General features: G+C 35.4%; 1 protein-coding gene across 2 annotated transcripts in view; it reads left to right on the top strand.

Moving 5' to 3' along the window:
• The window catches only part of NLN (neurolysin), a 131,722-nt gene that overhangs the window by 91,220 nt on the left and 18,746 nt on the right, over window positions 1-21,756 (top strand). For both annotated transcript variants that reach the window (XM_074282390.1, XM_074282391.1), the window contains exons 10-12: window positions 18,259-18,445; window positions 18,761-18,889; window positions 20,584-20,720. In XM_074282390.1, the coding sequence (XP_074138491.1) occupies window positions 18,259-18,445; window positions 18,761-18,889; window positions 20,584-20,720 (453 nt within the window). The remainder of the gene's footprint in view (window positions 1-18,258; window positions 18,446-18,760; window positions 18,890-20,583; window positions 20,721-21,756) is intronic.

Genomic DNA, 21,756 nt, shown 5'->3' with positions numbered 1-21,756 from the left:
CTTGTTAGCATTGTTGACTAATTCTCAGAGTTAGTTTACTTCAACACCCTACAATTTTTCACACTAAGAACTATAAGAAGGATTTAAGGAGTGTAGAGATTGTAGAGGAGTGTAGTCAGAGAGCTGGACAATTAAACTTGCCCCAATATCAGAAGAATAAATAATTCAGAGGCTGCTTTACACCCACAGAGAAGGCCCCCAACTCCTCAATGTAGGACTGACTCCATTATGTAGAGGGTTTCCCAGCCTCTGCTGGCACTAGCTCTTTCCCATATACAGTTTTTGTTGTTGCTGATTTTTTTGGTAGGTCACATACCAGTAGCAGTTAACTATGAATTCTTGTGTATTTGGAGCTTTAGTTGTTTACTGGAAATAGAGTCTTTGAATTTCGCTGGGGTTTTGCTGCTTTTATTTAAAAAAAAAAAAAAAAAAATTATTCAAATGGAGTTGCCTTGAGGGCACACAGAGAATCAGCATGACTGACATGTCGGGAAATTAATGAGTGATGGAACTATTTTTAGACTCCCCTCCTTCAGAATATTTCCTTTTGTTCCTTAGAAGACATTGTTGATCTGTTCATTCACTGGCTGTTTTCCCCCCCTTTTCTCCCCACCTACGAAATGGCTTGTGAGCAAAATAAGCCTTCTCTTCTGTACCAGAGTGACACAAACATTCCAGTGGTTCTTTTCTTGCATCTCAGTTCTTTCTTGTTAGACATTCGTTTGCTCAGCTTTTTTCAGAGGACTGAAACTCCCAGGCTTTGTTCTCTGGAGTTGACGGGTTTTTTCCCCTCACAAGCAAATCATTTTAAATTAATTTGCATAGACATGATGTGCATGTCAAATATCAAGACTGCATTTTTTCCTGAACCATTAAATGCCACCTGATACTATAAAGTTACCTTTATTTTATTTTAAAATTATAGTCATCAGAGGTTTGCTTGCTTCAGTCACAGATTAATCAATCATTTACTAACCCTAAATGCTGCTAGGCACTAGAGATGCAGATAAAAAATAAGGCAATTTCCTCAAACTATTCTCCAATTGATAAATGGTCAAAGGATATGAACAGACAATTCTCAAACGATGAAATTGAAATATCCACTCAGGGAGGGATAATTTGGAAAAATGAATACAAGGGATAATATTATAAAAAAAATTACTCATGCATATATACTGTGGAAAAAAATTCTAAATAAAAAAAAAAAAGAAAGAAATTATATCCACTCATATGAAAGAGTGTTCCAAATCATTACTGATCAGAGAAATGCAAATTAAGACAACTCTGAGATACTACTACACACCTGTCAGATTGGCTAAGATGACAGGAACAAATAATGATGAATGTTGGAGGGGATGTGGGAAAACTGGGATACTAATACATTGTTGGTGGAGCTGTGAAAGAATCTGGCCATTCTGGAGAGCAATGTGGAATTATGCCCAAAAAGTTATCAAACTGTGCATACCCTTTGATCCAGCATTGCTGCTATTGGGCTTATATCCCAAAGAAATATTGAGGAGGGGAAAGGGACCTGTATGTGCCAAAATGTTTGTGGCAGCCCTTTTTGTTGTAGCTAGAAACTGGAAGATGAATGGATGTCCATCAGTTGGAGAATGGTTGGGTAAATTATGGTATATGAAGGTTATGGAATATTATTGCTCTGTAAGAAATGATCAGCAGGATGATTTCAGAAAGGTTTTGAGAGACTTACATGAACTGATGTTGAGTGAAATGAACAGAACCAGAAGATCGCTGTACACTTCAATAACAATGCTGTATGAAGATGTATTCTGATGGAAGTGGATATCTTCAACATAAAGAAGATCCAACTCACTTCCAGTTGATCAATGATAGACAGAAACAACTACACCCAGAGAAGGAACACTGGGAAATGAATGTAAATTGTTAGCACTACTGTCTTTCTACCCAGGTTACTTATATCTTCGGAACTTAATACTTAACTTAATGCAACAAGAAAATGGGATTTACACACATATATTGTATCTAGGTTTTATTGTAACACATGTAAAATGTATGGGATTGCCTATCATGGGGGGGAGGGAATGGAGGGAGGGGGGAATAATTTGGAAAAATGAATACAAGGGATAATATTATAAAAAAAAATTACTCATGCATATATACTATGAAAAAATTCTAAATAAAAATAAAAAAGAACAAAAAAATTACTCATACATATATACTGTCATAAAAAATTTTTATAATTATAAAATTAAAACAAAAACAAAACAAAAAAATAAATAAATGAACTTAATGAAATCATTATCTCCAAAAGAAAAAAATAATAATAATAAGACAATTTCCTCCCTCAAGGAGCTTACTTTGTACTGTGACAATCCTACGTGGTCACAGATCAACAAGCATTTATTAAGTGCCTATTGTGGGCCAGGCAATGGAGATTTAATTACTTTGAGTTAAACAATTACTAACTACTGTTAGGGAGCTTATTGTCAGATAAGGCCATACAAGACAAGTTTATTTGTTTTTTTAATACAAGTTTTTTTTAATTATTTTATTTTTAAAAGGTGATTACACATGAAACTGCAAATCTATTATATAATACTTGTTATGCCTTTTAAATATATAGTAAAGTTGTGTAAGTTTTTTTCTTTTCTCTCCATTTCCCCTAAAAATGGTTACTATTAGACACAAATATGTAAATATGGTTAAAAATCATTCTACACATACTTCTATGTATTAATTCTTTGTCTAGTGTACAGGCAATAGCAGATGAACTATTTTGGTTTGGGCATAAAATGTATGACTGGAAATAATGTGTAATTAACCTGGAAGATAGGTGGAACCAGATTGTAAAAGACTTTAAAGGCCAGAATAAGGAGTTTACATTTTATCCTATAGGTAATATGAAGCCAGTAAGGGAATAATATGGTGAGACCTGCCCTTTAGAACTATAAATTTAGCAGCATTTATGCATCACAGATACAAAGAAAGGCAAAAATTATCCCTGCCCTCAAGAGAGTAGATTCTAGTGTGGAGGCAAGATTTAATCTAGTGAATTCTTCCTACAGAAGGGGTGGGATCTGAATTGTCTTAAAGGAAGCCAAACAACACAGTATTTCAGGCATGAAGAACAACCAGTGCAAAGGCATGAAGATAGAGAATGGAATGTCACGGTCTTGTAATAGCATGCTGTTATTGGTGTTGTTCACCAGCTCTGTTGCCATTTGAGGCAACCATTTCCTTCTCCAGTTCATTTTACAGATGAGGAAACTGGGGCAAACAGGGTTAACTGACTTGTCCGGGGTCACACAGCTGTAGTAAATGTTTGAGGTCAAATTTGAACTCAGGTCCTCTTGACTGCACTATAACACCCCTCTGCTCAATACAAGCAGGCTAGAACAACTAGATAATAGAATAAGAAGAAAAGGAGTTATAGTTAAACTGGAAAGATAAGAAGTGGCCATTATTTGAGCTTCAAATGACAAACAGGGGAGGTTCATATTTATTCTAGAGATAATTGGGAACCACTGAAGTTTATCCTCACAGTGCCTGGGGCTTGTATTAACCCCATTTTAAAGATAAGGATCTGGAGGCAAATTTAAGTTAACTAACATGTCCAGGGTTAAGCATCTGAGGCTATATTGGAACTATGGTCTTTCTGACTTCAGGTTCAGTGCTCTTTGCACCTAGGTGGCTAGGTGGCACTAGGATGGTGATTATGTGAGAGAAGAAAAGGGGATATAAACAAGTGTTCTTGTGAAGTTAAATAATAGCAACAGATTGGATATGTGAAGTGAGTCACTTAGATTGCAGGCCTAAATGACTGGGAAGATGGGACAAACTCTCTCGACAATAACAGGGAAATTTGAAATAAAAGTGCATCTGACAGGAAAGAATGGAAAATTATATTTTGGACATGTTGAATTTGAGATTTTTATGGAGCATCTAGATGGAAATATCCAGCCAGCAGAGATGCAGGGTTACAACTTGAGGAGGGAACTAGGTGACCAAGTGGATAGAACATTAACCCTGGAATCTGGAGAACAAGAAACAAGAGGAAGAAGAGGAGGAGGAGGAGAAGGAGGATTGCTCCTCTTCCTCAAGAAAAAGATAAGATGTATAGATTTAGGAGAGTTTTGTAGAGTAGCAGTACAGGAGTAATGAAATTAATTCATCAAGACAAAGTATAAAGTACAAGAACTAAGGCACTTACTCATTGAGAATCTGTGCACCATAGCCCTAGTTTTGTCATACAAGCTTTAAGAGTCAAAACTACAACCAAGGAAACACACTGAAGCTTTACCCTATGCCTCCAGTTCTCTACAAGAATTAATCTACTCTACTTAAGTGGAACTTCCAGCCTAGGGCTGAGTTATTCAATGAAAGATTATGGGAGTACAAACTAGCCTAGCCCACCCTAGATAATGTTTTCTATCTGTGTAGCCCTCTGCTCTATCACCACACCCTTATTTCCCCATTTCCTTTCTATTATCTGCTCTTGGTTCTGTAATCAAAAAAGTATTGATGTTTCTAGCCAAAAAAGAAGATTCGGTGTTCTATTCAGTCATTCCCTAGACCAAAATTCCCTTTCTACTACCTTTCCCCTTGGCTGCCCATATCTGAGACTAGATAAGCATTGAATAAATTCATTCAGATAACACAATTTGCTATGGACCACCAAGTCAGTCTAAGGTAGGGTAGTACTGTCTTGGAAGATTTTTCCAGAAGGCATAGTTACCAAGGTACCAGAATCACATTATGTTACTTCTCATACAAGATAGTTCGCTTGCATTTGTTTTATTCAGTTCCACCCAACAATTTGTGACCCCATTTGGAGTTTTGTTGGCAAAGATATCTAAAGTAGTTTGTCAATTCTTTCTCTGAGGCAACCAGGATTAAGTCACTTCCCCAAAGTCTCAGAGCTAGTAAATGTCTGGGACTCACATTTGAACTCAGATCTTCCTGACTTTAGGTTTGGTGCTCTAAACACTGAGCTATCTTCTCTTAGCTTGAGGACAGTTATAGAAATAAACTAGGGACTCTGTCCTCAAGAGACTTGCAATCTAAGAAACAAAATAAGTAAGAACAAAGCAAAGTGGAATATGATAAATGGATAAAGGTCATTTGAATGAGATGCTAAGAGATTTAAAGAGAAAACTAATTCTCGCTAAAGGCCCAGAGAAACATCTAAAGGAAGAATATACCATAAGTTATATAAAGAAAAGTGGTATGTCAGGATCTGTATTATCAATGTGCCCCTTACCAGAGCTCTAAGATATTTAACATTCTCCCAAAGATCCATTCTTCAAAGATTCCCTTTTAGAATTTAGATACTCTTGAGAGTAGCAGCAGAAAAAAATTCTAGCTGCTAATTCTCTCTATTCTTTTTTTTTAAGGTTTTCTTTTTGGAGGATAAGTAATATTTTTTTTCTAATTACATGTAAAGTTACTTTTTAACATTCATTTTTTTTATAAGATTTTCAGTTCCAAATTTTTTCTTCTCTCTTCTCTACCCCCCCCCCAGATGGCAAGCGATCTAATATAGGCTATTATCATGTAAACATATTTCCATTAGTCATGTAGTAAAAGAAGAAACAAATCAAAAGGAAAAAGACACAAAAAACCGGAAAGTGAAAATAGTATATTTTTATCTGCATTCAGGCTCCAATAGTTCTAGAGATTGATAGCATTTTCCATCATAAGTCTTGTAGAATTGTCCTGGATTGTTGTGATATAATAAGGACTCTGATCCCCTGATCTTTGTTGAGGAGGAGCTGGGTCAGAAAACCCTGAATCTCTTGACAACTCCTCCCCACTCTTTCACTTGGTCTCTGGAATAATCACTCCCAGTATTGACCTGGAAATTAATCCCTAATTTCCCTAGCCTTGGGCCATAAAAAGCTAAATAAAATTAAACCAAGTATCCCAAATCTTTGCTAACTTCCTAATCAGGAACTAACCCATCCAGAGAAAGAGCTGCTCAGTGAAAATAACCCACTTTTACCAAAACCTCACTTGGAGATTGGGACTGCAAATTCTTTTCCAAAACCTGGGACACCAGCCTGGGGACCCTCAAACACTGTTATGGTTTCTCACCCCTTAACAATTGTATTGTTGAGAAAAGCTAAATCAATCATAATTGATCATCACACAATAATGCTGTTATTGTGTGTGATATTCTCCTGGTTGAGATCACTTCATTCAGCATCAGTTTATAAACCTCTTTCCAGGTTTTTCTGAAATCTGCCTACTCATCATTTCTTATTGCACAATAGTGCTCCATTCCATTCATTTACCACAATTTGTTAAACTATTCCCTATTGTTGGGCATCTTTTCAATTTCCAATTCTTTGCCACCACAAAAAAAAAAAAAAAAAAAAAAAAAAAAAGCTTCTGTAAATATATATATATATATTTTTACATATTCGTTGTTTTTCTCTTTTTTTTTATGATATCTTTGGGATACAGACCTAATCATGGTATTGCTAAAAACAAAAGGTATGCACAATTTGATTGACTCTGGATATAGTTCCAAATTGCTCTCCAGAATGATTGGATCAGTTCAGAACTCTACCAACAATGCATTAGTGTGGTAGTTTTCCCATAGCTTCTTCAATATTTATCATTTTACTTTTCTGTCACATTAGCCAATCTGATAAGTGAGGTTGTACCTCAGAGTTACTTTAATTTGTACTTCTCTAACCAGTTGTGATTTAGAGCATTTCTTCTTATGTCTATAGATAACTTCAATTTCTTCATCTGAAAACTGCTTATTGAGTATTTTGACCATTTATTAATTGGGGAATGACTTGTATTCTTATAAATTTGATTCAGTTCTCTACATATTTGAAAAATGAGGGCTTAATCAGAAACATTGGCTGGAAAAATCGTTCCCCAGCTTTCTGCTTTTCTTCTAATCTTAGTTACATTGGTTTTGTTTGTACAAAAACTTTGTAATTTAATGTAATCAAAATTATTCATTTTGAATTTTGTTACATTTTCTGTGTCTTGTTTGGTCATAAATTCTCCTTTCCTGTCAAAAGATATGGAAACCATTTTGACTGTATTTTTGTATATGGCTTGAAATATTGCCTGTTTTCTGCTACATTATTTTCCATTTTCCCCAGAAGTTTTTATTAAATAATGAGTTCTTATTTCAGGAGCTGGAAGCTTTAGGTTTATCAAACAGTAGATTACTATAATCATTGACTAATGTATTTTGTGTACCTAATCTATTCCACTGATTTACAACTCTTTTTCTTAGCCCACTAAGAAATAGTTTTAATGATTGCTGCTTTATCATACTGTTCTAGATCTGAAATGCCTAGGCTACCTTTATTTGTATTCTTCCCCCAATTAATTCTCTTGATATTCTTAACCTTTGTTCTTCCAGATGAATCTTATTATTATTTTCTCCTACCTCTATAAAATAATTTTTCATCATTTCATTGGTATGGCACTGAAAAAGTAAATTTGTAGAATTGTTATTATCATATTAGCTCAGCCTACCCATGAGCAATTGATAATTTTTCCAATTATTTAGCCCTGACTTTATTTGTGTGAAAAGTGTTTTATAATTGTGTTCATATAGTTCCTAAGTTTGTTTTGGGAAGTAGACTCTCAAATATTTTGTATTGTCTACAGTTATTATAAATGGAATTTCTCTTTCTATCTCTTGCTGCTGGGTTTCATTCATATAGAAATGTTTATTTTATATCCTACAATTTTGCTAAAGTTGTCATTTATTCCAAATATTTTAGTTGATTCTCTGAGTATGCCATCACATCATTTAAAGAGTGATACTTTTGTTTCTTTATTGTCTATTCTAATTCCTTCAATTTCTTTTTTTTTTCTTATTGCTAATGCTAACATTTCTAGTACAATATTGAGTAATAGTGTTGATAATGAACAATCTTGTTTCACTCTGAGCTTCTTGGAAAGGCTTTTTCTAGTTCTTTCATTACAACTAGTGCTTTCTGATGGTTTCAGATAGATACTACTTATTTTAAGGAAAGTTCCATTTATTCCTATGATCTTTAACTTTTTTTTTTTAAGAAAAAAATTAGTGCTGCATTTGGTCAAATTTTTTTGTTGTTTATATTGAGATAAGAATATTATTTTTGTTAGTCTTGTTATTGATATGATATATTATGCTGATAGATTCCTTAATGTTGAACCAGCCCTGCATTCCCGGTATAACTCCCACTTGGGCATAGTGTATTATTCTGGTGATAAACTGCTATAATCTCCTTGCTAATATTTTATTTAAAATTTTTACATCAATATTCATTAGGGAAATTGGTTAATAATTTTCTTTCTCAGTTTTGGCTTTTCCTGATTTAGCTTTCAGCACCATATTTATGTCATAACAGGAATTCGGTAGGATTCCATCTATTTTTCCAAATACTTTAACTTAATATGGTATTGGAATTAATTGTTTTTTAAATGTTTTGCAGAATTCACTTATAAGTTCATCTAGCCCTGGAAATTTTTTACTTAGGGATTTCATTGATTTTTTCCCCTAAAATGTGTGTTTCTAAATTAAAAAATATATATGTGTATATATATATATATATATATATATATATATATGTTTTTATTTAAGTATTTTATTTCCTCTTCTGTTAATCTGCCATTTATATTTTTTCAAATATTCATCCATTTCACTTAGATTGTCAAATTTATTGGCATACAATTGAGCAAAATAGCTCCTAATTATTGCTTTAATTTCTTTTCTTTTAGTGATGAATTCCGCCTTTTCACTTTGATGCTAGTTATTTGGTTAAATTCTTTTTATAAATCAAATTAATCAAAAGTTTATTTTATTGTTTTTTCAAAAAAAAGTCTTAATTCAATAGCTTGTTTGTTTTTTTTTAACTTTCAATTTTATTAATCTCTTCTTTGATTTTTTTCACAATTTCTAATTTGGTATTTAATTGGAAATTTGTAATTTGTTCTATTTCTAGCTTTTTAAATTGCATTTCCAATTCACTGATCTGCACTTTTTCTATTTTATTCCTGTAATCATTTAGAGATATAAAATTTATGCTAAGTACTATTTTGGCTGTATCCCATAAATATGGCTGCATTATGAAATTATTGTTTCTATGATTTCTTGTTTAACTCATTCATTCTTTTGCATTAGATTATTCAGCTTCCAATTAATTTTTAATCTGTATTTCTGTGGTCTTTTACTGCATATAATTTTTGTTGCATCATGAATTGAAAAGGATGCATTTAATATTTCTGCCTTCCCATAAAAACCTTTGGAGGTTTTTATAATCAAATATATGGTCAGTTTTTATGTAGGTGCCATCTAACACCAAGAAAAGTTATATTTCTTTCTGACTCCACTCAATTCTCTTCAGAGATCTATCATATCCAAATTTTCTAAAATTCTATTCACATTCTTAATTTCTTTCTTGTTCATTTTGTGGTTAGCTTTATTGCATTCTGAACCTCACTAGTATAGTTTTGCTTTCTATTTCTTCCTATAATTCTCTTAACTTCTCTAAGAATTTGATTTCTGGAGACTTCCAGAACCAAGATAGTGGAAGAAGCAGTGAAAATCTCTGTAACTCTTCCATATTCCAAAGAACCATAAAATAGTGCTCCCAAACAAATTGTGCAGAACAAGCAAAATAATGGGGTGAAATAGTTTGAAACCTAAGACACTTTAAAGATCAGCAAGAAATGTCTGTGTCACTAAGGCTAAAGGAGAGTACAGTCCAAGACAGTAAGCATATCAGCAAGCCCCACCTCAAGAAACCAGTGGGAGATCCTGACCGCCAGTGTGGCAGAGCTGGCAAAAGCCATCAGGATTTTCCATGTACCTTAGCATAATCAGGGGAACAGGCAGACTTCCGCTCTGTGAAGCACCAAGTGGTTCAGCACATCCCTGAGCAAGCAAGCAGCTTCTAGTGGCCAGGCCACCATGCATTTCATTGTACCCCTGGGAAACACAGAAACCCTTTACTAGCCTCAGTACACACTAGACACTACCACTAGCTCAGTACCAAGTAAGCTGGCAAACCCTCACAGCCTCAGCAATGCCAGCCATCCTCAAATCACCCTTAAGCACAGTAACAGACACAAAGGTGCCCCACGTACCCTCAGTACTTAAGTATAGGACTGTCAGGTAAATTGCCAGGGTCTGCCCCTGACACAAGAAGTCTGAGACAGTGTCCCTTCTATTACGGAAGCAGACCTCAAATTAAAAAGAAAGGGAAAAGATTACCTGTCTCCCCCACCATGAGAAAAAAACCAAAACAATGACAAAAAGAAGAATCTCATCATAGAAAATTATTTTGGTGACAGGGAAGATCATCACAACCTCAGAAGAAGACAACAAAGTCAAAACACCAATGGGCAAAACTCTAGGGAAAAATGGGAAGTGATCTCAAACCCAGATAGAAATGGAAGAGCTCAAAAAGAAGCTTAAAAATCATATGAGATGCGTAGAAGAAAAAATGGGAAAAGAAATGAGTGATGTAAGAGAATTATGAAAAAAGAATCAACTCCAATTGTAAACAACTTTGCCATTCTCAGCAGTACAATGATCCATGACTACTTTGGAAGGCTTATGATGAAAAATCCTATCTATGTCCAAAGAAGAAACTGATTGAATACAGATTGGATCATACTCTCTCTCTCTCTTTCTTTTTTAACTTTCTTTTTCTTGAGGGTGTTTTTTTTTTTTTAATTAGGGTAAGAGATCTATGTTTTCCATGAAAAATATGTTTTCCACATTTCCATAAAAGTCATGTTGTAAAATGTTTTGCATAACTTCACATGTGGTTTCTTGATGGAGGCTAAAGGTAGTGATAAGGTAGAGCTTCTGGAACTCAAAAGTTTTTTAAAATATATTTTAAAATTGTTTTAATTGTAACTTGGGAAAATATTAAATAAAAATAAGATTAAGCATTAAAAAAATTTAAAAATCAACAGCTTGAAAAATTGCTTATTAAAAGGTAGAATTGGCCAAATGGAAAAATAAAAAGAGATATGAAAATCTACTGACGAAAATAACTCCTAAAAAAATAAAATTGGTCAAATGTAAAAGGAGGTACAAAAGCTACTTGACGAAAATAAGTTCTTAAAAGTTAGTAATTGGCCCCTGACAACTAAAGATTCTATGATACAGCAAGAATCAATCAAATAATTTTTTTAATGGAAAAAATAGAAGAAAATACAAAATACATTACTGGAAAAACAACCTGAAAAAAGATCTAGGAGTGGCAGTGTCAGAATCATTATATCCTGAAAGCCATAATCAAAAGGAGGAATTACAAAACCTATTACAGTAAAAGGGAAGGTGGGAGAGTGGGTGCTGAACATCACTTAAACCTTATTCTCATCAATAATGGTTGAAAGAGGGGGCAGCTAGGTGGCACAGTGGATAGAGCACCAGCCTTGAATTCAGGAGGACCCGAGTTCAAATTTCTTCTCAGACACTTAACACTTCCTAGCTGTGTCACCCTGGGCAAGTCACTTAACCCCAGCCTCAGGAAAAAAAAATATTGGTTGAAAGAGGGAATAGAATACACAATCACTTGAATATAGAAATCCAAACCTGCCCAACAAGAAAGTAGTAGGAGATGAGATAGGAGTATAGGAGAGGACTGACAGAAGGGATGGCAGATAGACAGAAGTGATAGACAGAAACAAAACACTGGTGAGGAGGGAAGGGGTGAAAGGAGAGAAAAGACAAGCAGGAGGAAAAATAGGACGGAGAAAAATACACAGTAATCATAACTATGAATGTGAATAGGAAGAACTCTATCTGTAGTAGAGCAGATACTCTGGTTTCAATTCTGGGGTAGAGAGGACAACTGTAGTTTGCAACCACCTGAGGGACTACAAAAAACAAAATTATTTGTGGGACACTATGTCTGGGAGCCCTAACTGTAGCTTAGGAATGGAGAGGAATTTCCATCCAAAGTTAGACCCCAAGACAGACCTCGAGGACCTGAGATTTGAGTCATTCCCCATACTTTGACACTACAATTTGATAGCTACTAGAAACAAAATAAAGCAAGCAATAAAATAAATAAATGAATGAATGAATATGTAAGCAAAGGCGAAAGAACCTTACCAGAGATTGGTACTATGAGCATAGAGAAGATCTGACTTCCTATTTAGAGAAAGATAATGGGGATTTTTTTTTTTTAAAGCCACTTCTTTTTCAATGAAAAATGTCAAATTGTTCCTAGCACAAAAAAAGTTCTTGCAACAACTTTAAAAGGACTTAAAAAAAAAAAATCAGATCAAAACACCAATGGGCAAATCAGATCAAGGGAAAAATAAGAAAAAAAGAGCAATCCAAGAAAATCAACAAAATTATGAAAAGAAAGTTAATCAATTGGAAATAGAAAATCAAAAACTTGAAAATTTCTTGATAACTAGAGTTGGGCAAAGGGAAGCTCATGATATTCTAAGCCAATAAATCATTAAACAAAATCAAAAGAATGAAAAAATATGAGACAATATAAATCAACATATCATATATTCACTTTTTTCCTTTTTCTTCTGTTTTTTTTTCCCATGTGGTTTTTCCTTTTTGTTCTGATTTTTCTCACCAACATGATTCATAAAGAAATGTGTTTTTTTTAAATGAATATAGATGGATAACTAGAAAAAAATGAAAAAGTTGAAGACAAAGTGCAATATTTCATAAAAAGAACAATTGATAAGGAAAACAGATTGATGAGAAATACAAAAAGAATAGTTGGACTACCTGAAAATTGTTATAAAAAATAATCTTGATACAATATTACAGTATATATACAATATTACAAGGGGAAAATTGCCCTGAACTTCTAGAACAAGAAGGCAAAGAAGAAATAGAAAAAATCCACTGATTACCATTTCTTGCAGTTTTCTTCTTAACCTGATAGTTCTGGAATTTTGCTACTAAATTCCTTGGAATTTTTATTTTGGTATCTCAGGAGGTGATCAGTGGATTTTTTTCCCAATAACTATATTACCCTCTGGTTCTAAAATGTTAGGGCAGTTTTCCTTGATAAATTTTTTGAAAGATGTTGTCCAAAATCTTTTTATGAGCATGTCTTTCAGGTAGTCCAATAATTTTAAAATTGTTTCTCCTGCATATATTTTCCAGGTCAGTTCTTTTTTCAACTGAGAAATTTTACATTTTCTTCTTCTTTTGATTTTGTTTGATTGATTCTTGATTAGATTCTACTTGCTTAATTCTAAGTTTTAATGAATTATTTTTTTTTCAGTTACTTTTTGTATTTCCTTTTCCATTTGGCCAATTCTACTTTTAAAGGAGATGCTTTTTTTTAGTGGATTCCCTTCCTTCCTTCAAATATGACCAATTCTATTTCTTTTAAGAAGTTTTCTCTCCAATCAGTTTTTGTGCTTCCTTTTCTAAGCTGTTAACTTTTTTCATAATTCGCTTGCATAATCTCATTTTTTTTCCCTAATTTTTCTTCTACTTCTCTTGTATGGTTTTTTAAAATACTTTTTAAGTTCTTCCAAGAGGACTTTTTGGACTTGGGACCAATTCATCTTTCTCTTTGAGACTTTATATGTAGGCATTTTGACATTGTTGTCTTCTGAGTTTGTATTTTGATTTCCCTTAGAAAATCATAGAAAGCCATAGTAGCTTTCAGGGATTTTTTTTTTTTAACTCACTTTTAAAAGTTGAGCTTTGCTCTTGGTGCACAGGAGACATTGTCCCAAACTTCTTGCACTGATGCCCAAGGGTTTGATCACTTGCTTCTGATTAGAGCCTCTGAGGCTGGTGGCTTGTCTACTGTATTAGAGTGGCCCAGCCTAGTCATGCCTGTTGTGCCCTGAGTTCTAGGACTAGAAGTTTGCCTGTTGTCCTGGAGTTAGAGGCCTTACAGCTGGACTACAATGCCATTGGTATGCTAAACTAGGACTGTGGAGGGTCTGGGGCCTCAGTGGACTGGGTTCCATTCCCCTTTTACCCCAATGAGACAGACCTTTTCTGAAATCCTTCTAAGTTATCTTGAGCTGGAAAATTGTTTCATTCCATCTTTTTGTAGATCCTGTCACTTCAGAATTCTTTTATAGGCTTGATTTAATGTTGTTTCCAAGGGAAACAAGGGAGAGCTCAGGCAACTTCCTTGGCTTCTCTCCAACATCTTGGCTCTGCCCCTCTAATTCTCTTTATTCTTTGATACTTGCATTTTCTACCTCAATAATCAGCCCAGTTTTCACAGGAATATGAGCAATCTTTTTTTTTTTTTTTTTTTCTTGTTTAAAAAGAGGGCAGCAGAACGCAAGACTGGATTGACATCTGTGCTCCTGCCTAGAGCAGAGAACAAAATAGTAGAAGCTGCCAGTACTACATCCCATCTGTTAACTCTTGTTATAGACAGAATCATCCCTTTTTGGTTACCCCTATAGCTAGGACCCAGGTAAAGGGATTAGAGAAATAAAAATGCATTGAGTAAAAATAGCATGAGAGAAACAGGTATAGGACAAAGATCTGGGGAGAAAAGACCAGATGATAACCATTCTCTCTACTACCCAGTTGGAAGGGGGCCATATTTCCACTGCCAGTGGTAATTTGCCAATGTGTTGTAGAATATAAGAAGGTTAAAAAGTACTGGCTCATACCAATGATACTAAAACTTTTTGTCTGAGATGTTTGTTTTTTGCTTGAATGACTTTTTAACAGTTCTGTTTTTTAAAATCTATTATCCAAAGCCAGTAAATATTTCTTTACCTTTTCCAATGTCATTTTCTCTTTTGTTGTTATTCAGTCACATCTGACTCTTTATGAGCCTTGTGGATTGTACTTTCCAAATGAGGTTAAGTGACTTATCTACAATCACACAGCTAGGGTCTGAGCCTGAACTTGAACTTCAGGTCCCCATGTGTTAAGGGACTGGTCAGTTCTCCGAGAGCCTCCACAGTTGTGGATCACAACATCTGAAAGAGTTGCAAAGCAGCCTTTGCTGACACAGTTGTTATGGACAGGGAATTGTAGGCAGAGGGAAGAGGAGAGAGGTCAGACAATGCAATGGCCTCTCAGTTAGAGAGGTCAGAGAACAGCAACTGTCTCTTAGTCTCTTCGTATTACACTCTCACAAGAGGAAATCTATTCTGCAGGTCTTAGTTGGATCTCCAGCAGCCACTGTCAGGTGGCTCCAGTGTATTCCAACAGCTCCTGTGTATTCCAACACCCATGTATAAAATTATAGAATTTAAACATTAGAAGAGATCTCAGAATTCCCTTAACCCAATCAGAACTGAAATTCCTTCACCACTAATTCCAACAAATAGTTATCTGGTCTCCAGTTGAAGACCTCCAATAATAGAGAATTTGCTTCCTTCCAAGACTTCCTTCTATTTTTAGAAAATTTTTATTTTTAGGAAATTCTAATAAAATTGCAATGCTTAAGTGCTAAGTGAGGCAACGTCCTTCCTAAAGGAGTTTGCCTTCTTCTATTGGACAGAACTTTGAATATTGACCAGAGTCTTGAGGTCAAAGCCTTCCTACCTGTGTAATCTTTAGTAAGTTATTTCTTTTCCCATTTTATGCATGAGGAAGTTGAACTAGATTATCTCTAAAGCCTGTTAATGCTCTCTAAATCATATGATCCCTCCATTCTGCTGAAATCTCCTTCTCTCTTCCCCACTCCTACTCCCACCAACTAATAATTTTTCTCATTTTCTGTAGAGGGTCGGAACTAAAGGGGGGAGATTAGAGTTCTAGCCCTCTACAATTTTCCATTAAAGGATCTTTTCCTATTATCTTGAGACACCCATATCGTTGGTGGACATCTCAAAATACAGTCTAAACTTACTTAGTCTTTTTGCTTTTCTTCTTAATGATCTTATTGATCACAGGTGATCTTATTGATGTGAATATTTCCTTTTGTGATGCAGATCTCAGCACATCCGTGCCTGCCCATCCCATATAACTTTTGTCCATGCCCTTTTACCACTTCATCTCTGAAGTCTCCCTATTGTAGACCCTTGACCAAGTTCATTTGATCGAGAAGTTTTGTTGATATTTCTTATTCAACTTTTACCAAACACACTCATTATTTTTAAGAGCTAGTAAATAAGGAGGCTTCTTGCCCTTGACATGTTCAGCATTGTATAAGACTGCTGTTCAGTCATTTCAGTTATGTCCAACTCTATCATCCCATTTGGGGTTTCCATGGCAAAAACACCAGAATGGTTTGCCATTTCCTTTTCCAACTCATTTTACAAATGTCCTCGTTTCCTAACCAAGGCACACAGGGCTAAGTGACTTATCCAGAATCACACAGCTAGTAATTGCCTGGAAACTGGATTTGAATTCAGGTCCTCCTGACTCCAGGCTGACATTCTGTCCACCGTGCCACCTAACCATCTTGGCACATAGTAAGAATTCAGTAAATGTTTATTGATTAATTTGGCCTTCCTCACTTCTTAATGTTCTGTGCTGAACTCCTTGCTTTTACCACTGGCTAGTAGGCCTTCTTTTTCATATATACTTTCTTTGATGACATCCTTTCCACTATTTCCCCTTCATAATTCCTTGTTTGTAAAGTTTTTAGTTTATTCACATCTATTATGCACCTAACAACAACAATAATGGCAACTAGTACTTCCATGACTCTTTGCATGTTATCCCATTTGAACCTTACACTGTCTCTAGGAAGTAGACCCTCTCTTCCCATCCTGTTTTACAACAAATGAGAAAGCTGAAACTGGAAAAGTTTGAGTGACTTTCCTAAGATCACACAGATAGTAAACATAGTTAATAAGCATCCATCTCAGGTCTTGCTGATTCCAATTTGTCACCTAGCCTCCCTAGGTGATTTTCATTTTTTCAGCGACTATAAATGTGTCATCGTTAAACTTAGATTATAATTCTTCCTTTGCCTCCCAAAATGAAAAAATAAATATGGAGGCAATTCATAGTACCATAATTTAACTCTTTGATTTTTTAGTATAACAAGTATTTAAGCAGTGGGGTGATGAGTGTTCTAGAAAGGCATGTGTTGAATAAACATAAGTGAGCAGCTGGAAGGGGGAGTTGAGGTGAACTTGCCTCTCCTGTATTATAGAACTCTTTGTTTTGAATGGAACATTCTTTAGAAATATTTTGACTTTCAAAGTGAAGATTTTTACTCTTTATTTTTAGTACAGGCCAATATTCATGTCAGTCATGGTTTCCTGGTGATTTTTCAAATGTCTTAGGCTGAGAAATTATGAAATAATTGTTCAATATAGATTACTCAGCAGGTTATTTTTCATGCTGCTTGAGTACAATATTTTATGTTCATTTGAATGCCTGAGGTTATTTTAATATTGCTTTTTTAAAAGGGTTGAGGTGACTCCAGTTTTATTTGATCTGTATATGAGGTAAGATGTCAAAGTAAAAAGACAATTGGATTTAAAATCAAACTAGAGATCTAATTCCAGCCCTGAACTTAATGACCATTGGCTTCTCTTTAAGGCTCAGTTTCCTCATCTGTAAAAAAAGATTACTGATACACATGATAGCACAAGAGGTAGATCTTGGAGTCAGGAAGACCTGGATCAAAACATCTTAACTTTGTGACCCTTAGCAAGTCATTTATTCTCAGTGCCCCGGTATCTCTCTAAGACAATAATGGAGTGAGTTTCCTCACCAGACTTTCTGAACCAATGAAACTGGTTTGGGAGAAAAAATATATGTGGGAGGATGGAAATAAGCATTTATGTAGCACTTGCTATTGCCATACACTGTGCTATGCTTCTTAGGATATTATTTCATTCAATCCTGACAACTTTGCAAGGTAGATGCTATTATTCATATGGAGCAATCAGAGGTTAAATGACCTGACCAGGATCATATAGTTAGGAAGTGTCTGAGCCTGGATTTGAACTCAGGTTTTCCTAATTCCCCACTACAGTTTCCTCATTGTAGTTCATGCCTCATACCCGATCATGCCTCCCAGAGTTTGCAGATGATAACATGTTATGTAAATTTGTATTATTATAATTACTAGTTTGGAATTTTTCCCATTTTGATTTTTTTTAATATCCTCAAGTGACTTAAGGAAAAAGTGTGATACAGAGAAGAAAGCACTGTATATGGAGTCAAAAGACCCTGGATTCCAGAGCTGGCTATGATCCCTGAGGCACATTACCTCTAGTGATCTATAAAAGGGAGATAATAAGATTATACTAGCTATCTTCTTAATAGTATTACTGTGAGAATCCAGCAATATAACATTCTGTAAACCCTGAAAATATAAGTTGCAATTATTTTATATTTTTTATAATGTTTATATGTCTTTCCAGACTGATTTTGCTCGATTTAGTGGAACTAATGTGGAAACAGACTTTGTGGAAGTGCCTTCCCAAATGCTTGAGAACTGGGTGTGGGACAAGGATTCCCTTCGACGACTCTCAAAGCACTATAAAGATGGAAACCCTATTACAGATGATCTCCTTGAAAAACTTGTTGCTTCTCGACTGGTCAACACAGGTACGACTGGAAAGCTAGGGAAGAAATCTTTGAGTGCAAAATTCTGTCCTTCACTTGATCCTATTTCCTCCTTAAGACCATTTTCATTAGTGATAACAGGAGATAATTTTACTGGAGTTAAGAAGCTTTGGAAATGAAGCTAAAGGGAGAAGTTTAGTAGTCTTTACATGCTAAAATACTCTTTCAAAGAATTTATAACTTGTTCTCACTCTTCAGAGAACATGATTATTTCTTTTGTAATCTATAACCTTAGCATGTTTGAAAGAACTGTACTTCTTCGTCAAAAACCTGTCCCCTCCTTTTCTGTTCTATTAGGTCTTTTGACCCTCCGCCAGATTGTATTGAGCAAAGTTGATCAAGCTCTCCATACTGATGCATCATTGGATTCCTCAAAAGAATATGCCAGATACTGTTCAGAGATTCTAGGTATTTCAGCTACCCCAGGTATGTAAATGAGAAGATTTGGTTTAGTTGTTTTGTTTTGTGTTTTTTTTTTTTTTTTTTCTGTGCAGCCTAGGGTATGGTCTTAACCATAATAGAAAGACAACCCAGAAAAGAAGTAAGTATTAAGTGTTTACTATTGTTCCAGGCACTTTATTAAGCATTAGGGACCTAAGAAAAGGCAAAAACAGTCCCTGCTTTCAAGAAGATGTCAATCTAATGAGAGGAAACATCATGCAGACAATTATATACAAACAAGCTATATGTAGGATAAATTGGAGCTCTTCTTAGAAGGTAGGCACTAACAAAAAGGAAGATTAGGAAAGACTTGCTAAAAGTGAGATTTTAACTGAGACTTGAAGGAAACCAGGAGACACAGAACAGGAGGGAGAGAATTCTAGGAATGAAGGATAGCCAATGAAAATGCAGAGTCAGGAGGTACAGTGTCTTGTTTGTGCCCAGAGTCTCTTATGTGGTGGGAGAATGAGATGAGAAAAAAGGAAAGTAGGAAAGGGCTTTAAAAGATAGAGGATTTACTATTTGATCCTGGAGGCAAATGGGAGCCACTGATGACATAATCTCTTCTGGATTTTTTTGGGGTTGTTTGTTGTTTTCCTGTCAATTCCTAATTACTTCCAATAAGTACAAAGATGCTTCCAGACACCTTATCAAAATTGCTTTACCCCATCACAGGATATTTTTGCAGGAAGAAAAGAGTCAAAGAGGATGGGATAACAGGCCTACCTCCTAGGTGCTAACCTATGCAATGATTGCTCTCTTCCTTTCTACAAGGAGCTGCTGTGAAGGAAGGATACAGATCCTTCTCCAAAGCCACAGATTCTTCTACTCCTAAAGGCTGGAACTAAAAATTAAGCATAGTTTGACACAATTTATTTTGAATTTATTTGACTGGCAGAGTCTGACTTCTTCCTTTTTTACCTTACTAGCTACCCCTAATCTGAAATGTAGGGGATGTAGTGGTACACTGTGATCTCTGGTCCTCAGTTATTTCATTTGTGTAGTGAGGGAGTTCAACTTAGTCTTTGAGGTTCCTTTTAGCTGACATATAATAAGCCAAGACAACAATGCTCATGACAGAAATATTTATTGAAATGATTCAGCCACATATAAAGATAGAAGAGAGATTAGAGTAACCAGATAGAATCAGTCATGTAACTTACATTATTGACAGGGAAGTTTTGGGCCTTGGGTCACTTATATTCCCCATTGTGAGTTTGAGAGGCTATTCAGTTTTGTGGTAGAAATTAGTAAATTAAATTTAATTAGGGAGACATTTAATAATCCTCAAATAAAAAGCATCCATTTAAGTAGTTATTATCTTAAAACCCAATTGTAGTCCTGAAATATTTAATACTCATGTTACTATTTAAAATAGAGAGAGATGGATCAGGAGTATGATTAATAGGCATTAAAGAGACAAATGAGTTCTGAAACATCCAAAGGCTATGGGCAGGGCCTCTGAAACTATTGTTAGACATTCCTGAGCTAAAAGCCGAAACCAGCCTGGAGCTGGGGCCTAAGATAAGAGAACGGTTTGTAAACACCTTGGCGAAGGGCAAGGTGGGGGAAGTCAGATGCATGGGGCACCCCCTCTAGCATGGAAACTTTAGCCAGCTGAGAGTCTCAAACAGTTCACTTTATTCATGGCATTGATTTGCCTTTATGTTTCTTTTAAGGTACAAACATGCCAGCAACTTTTGGACATTTGGCAGGAGGCTATGATGCCCAGTATTATGGATATTTGTGGAGTGAAGTATTTTCCATGGACATATTTTATAGCTGCTTTGAAAAGGAAGGAATTATGAATCCAGAGGTACAGTATTTGCTTTTTTTTTTCTTCTTAGTTTAATCTCAGGTCCTTTCTTTCCCTCTCTCTGTAAGTAGTAAAACTATCAGTGTACCTATTAGAGGATTGTAATAGTTTATGTCCCATTCTAGCCCTCTGCATCTCTCTAAATCATACAGGTTTAGTAATGAATTAAGAGGTAGAAGTGATTAAATCCAATTCCATAAGGTTTTTTTTTTTTAAAATACTAACTGCATTTTCTTGCTCATTAACATTCCAATATGTTGCATAATTAAAAAATTCAAAGCTTTGTTGACAGCACTTGGGCATTATAGTTCTTGTTTTGACATGTGCTCTGCTATGTTTTAGCATTATGGGAACTGGAAGAAGGTAAGCTTTTTCCTGATCCAAATGATCTCCTTGGGTTTTGATACTGTGTGCGTGCTTTCACTGAACTTTTTCTGTGGGAGGCACCTTTTCTACATTGCTGGTGCCCCTTATTGGGGCTTACTCAGTTACAGGAATGCCTTTCAGTAACCCAAGTTGCTTCTTTCACCTGAGCTTTTTCTTTCACTGTACAGTGAATAGTCTACCAGGTGGCCACCAGCCAAAGGCTCCTTAGTTACAGCCCTACATCCTGCTCTATTGAAGTTTCACCTGGCACTGTGTTTGCTTCTGCTAATAGTTTCTATAGTATAGTTCTGAACTCCTGTGGTTGGAAGCAATGGTCAGAAGAATAGATAGCTAAAGTGGAGGCTTCTCAAAGTCTTTCCTGTCCTTGGCCTTTCCAGCATAGAAGCACAGTGCCTTCCACGTGCTAGACGCTCATAAAGCATTTGTTTATTTGATCTGAGAGCATTGTGCCCTCACTCTGACTGAAGCCTAAGTGTACCTTTCACCTCTCTTGCATCCCACACCAATTTCATCCAGGATCTCTCATGTCTAGAACCTTACCAATTAGATTCTTTGGCCAGCTGTGACACAGATCAGTCTTTTAACTTGAACTTATTTGATCCCCAAACATCCTTGGTCCCTTAAATCTCGCCCCCACTATCTGCTTTCT

This window comes from Sminthopsis crassicaudata, chromosome 1 (assembly GCF_048593235.1).
Source record: "Sminthopsis crassicaudata isolate SCR6 chromosome 1, ASM4859323v1, whole genome shotgun sequence".
Classification (NCBI taxonomy): Eukaryota; Metazoa; Chordata; class Mammalia; order Dasyuromorphia; family Dasyuridae; genus Sminthopsis; species Sminthopsis crassicaudata.
Note: the sequence above shows the minus strand (reverse complement) of the source record. Positions and strands in the feature narration are given on the sequence as shown.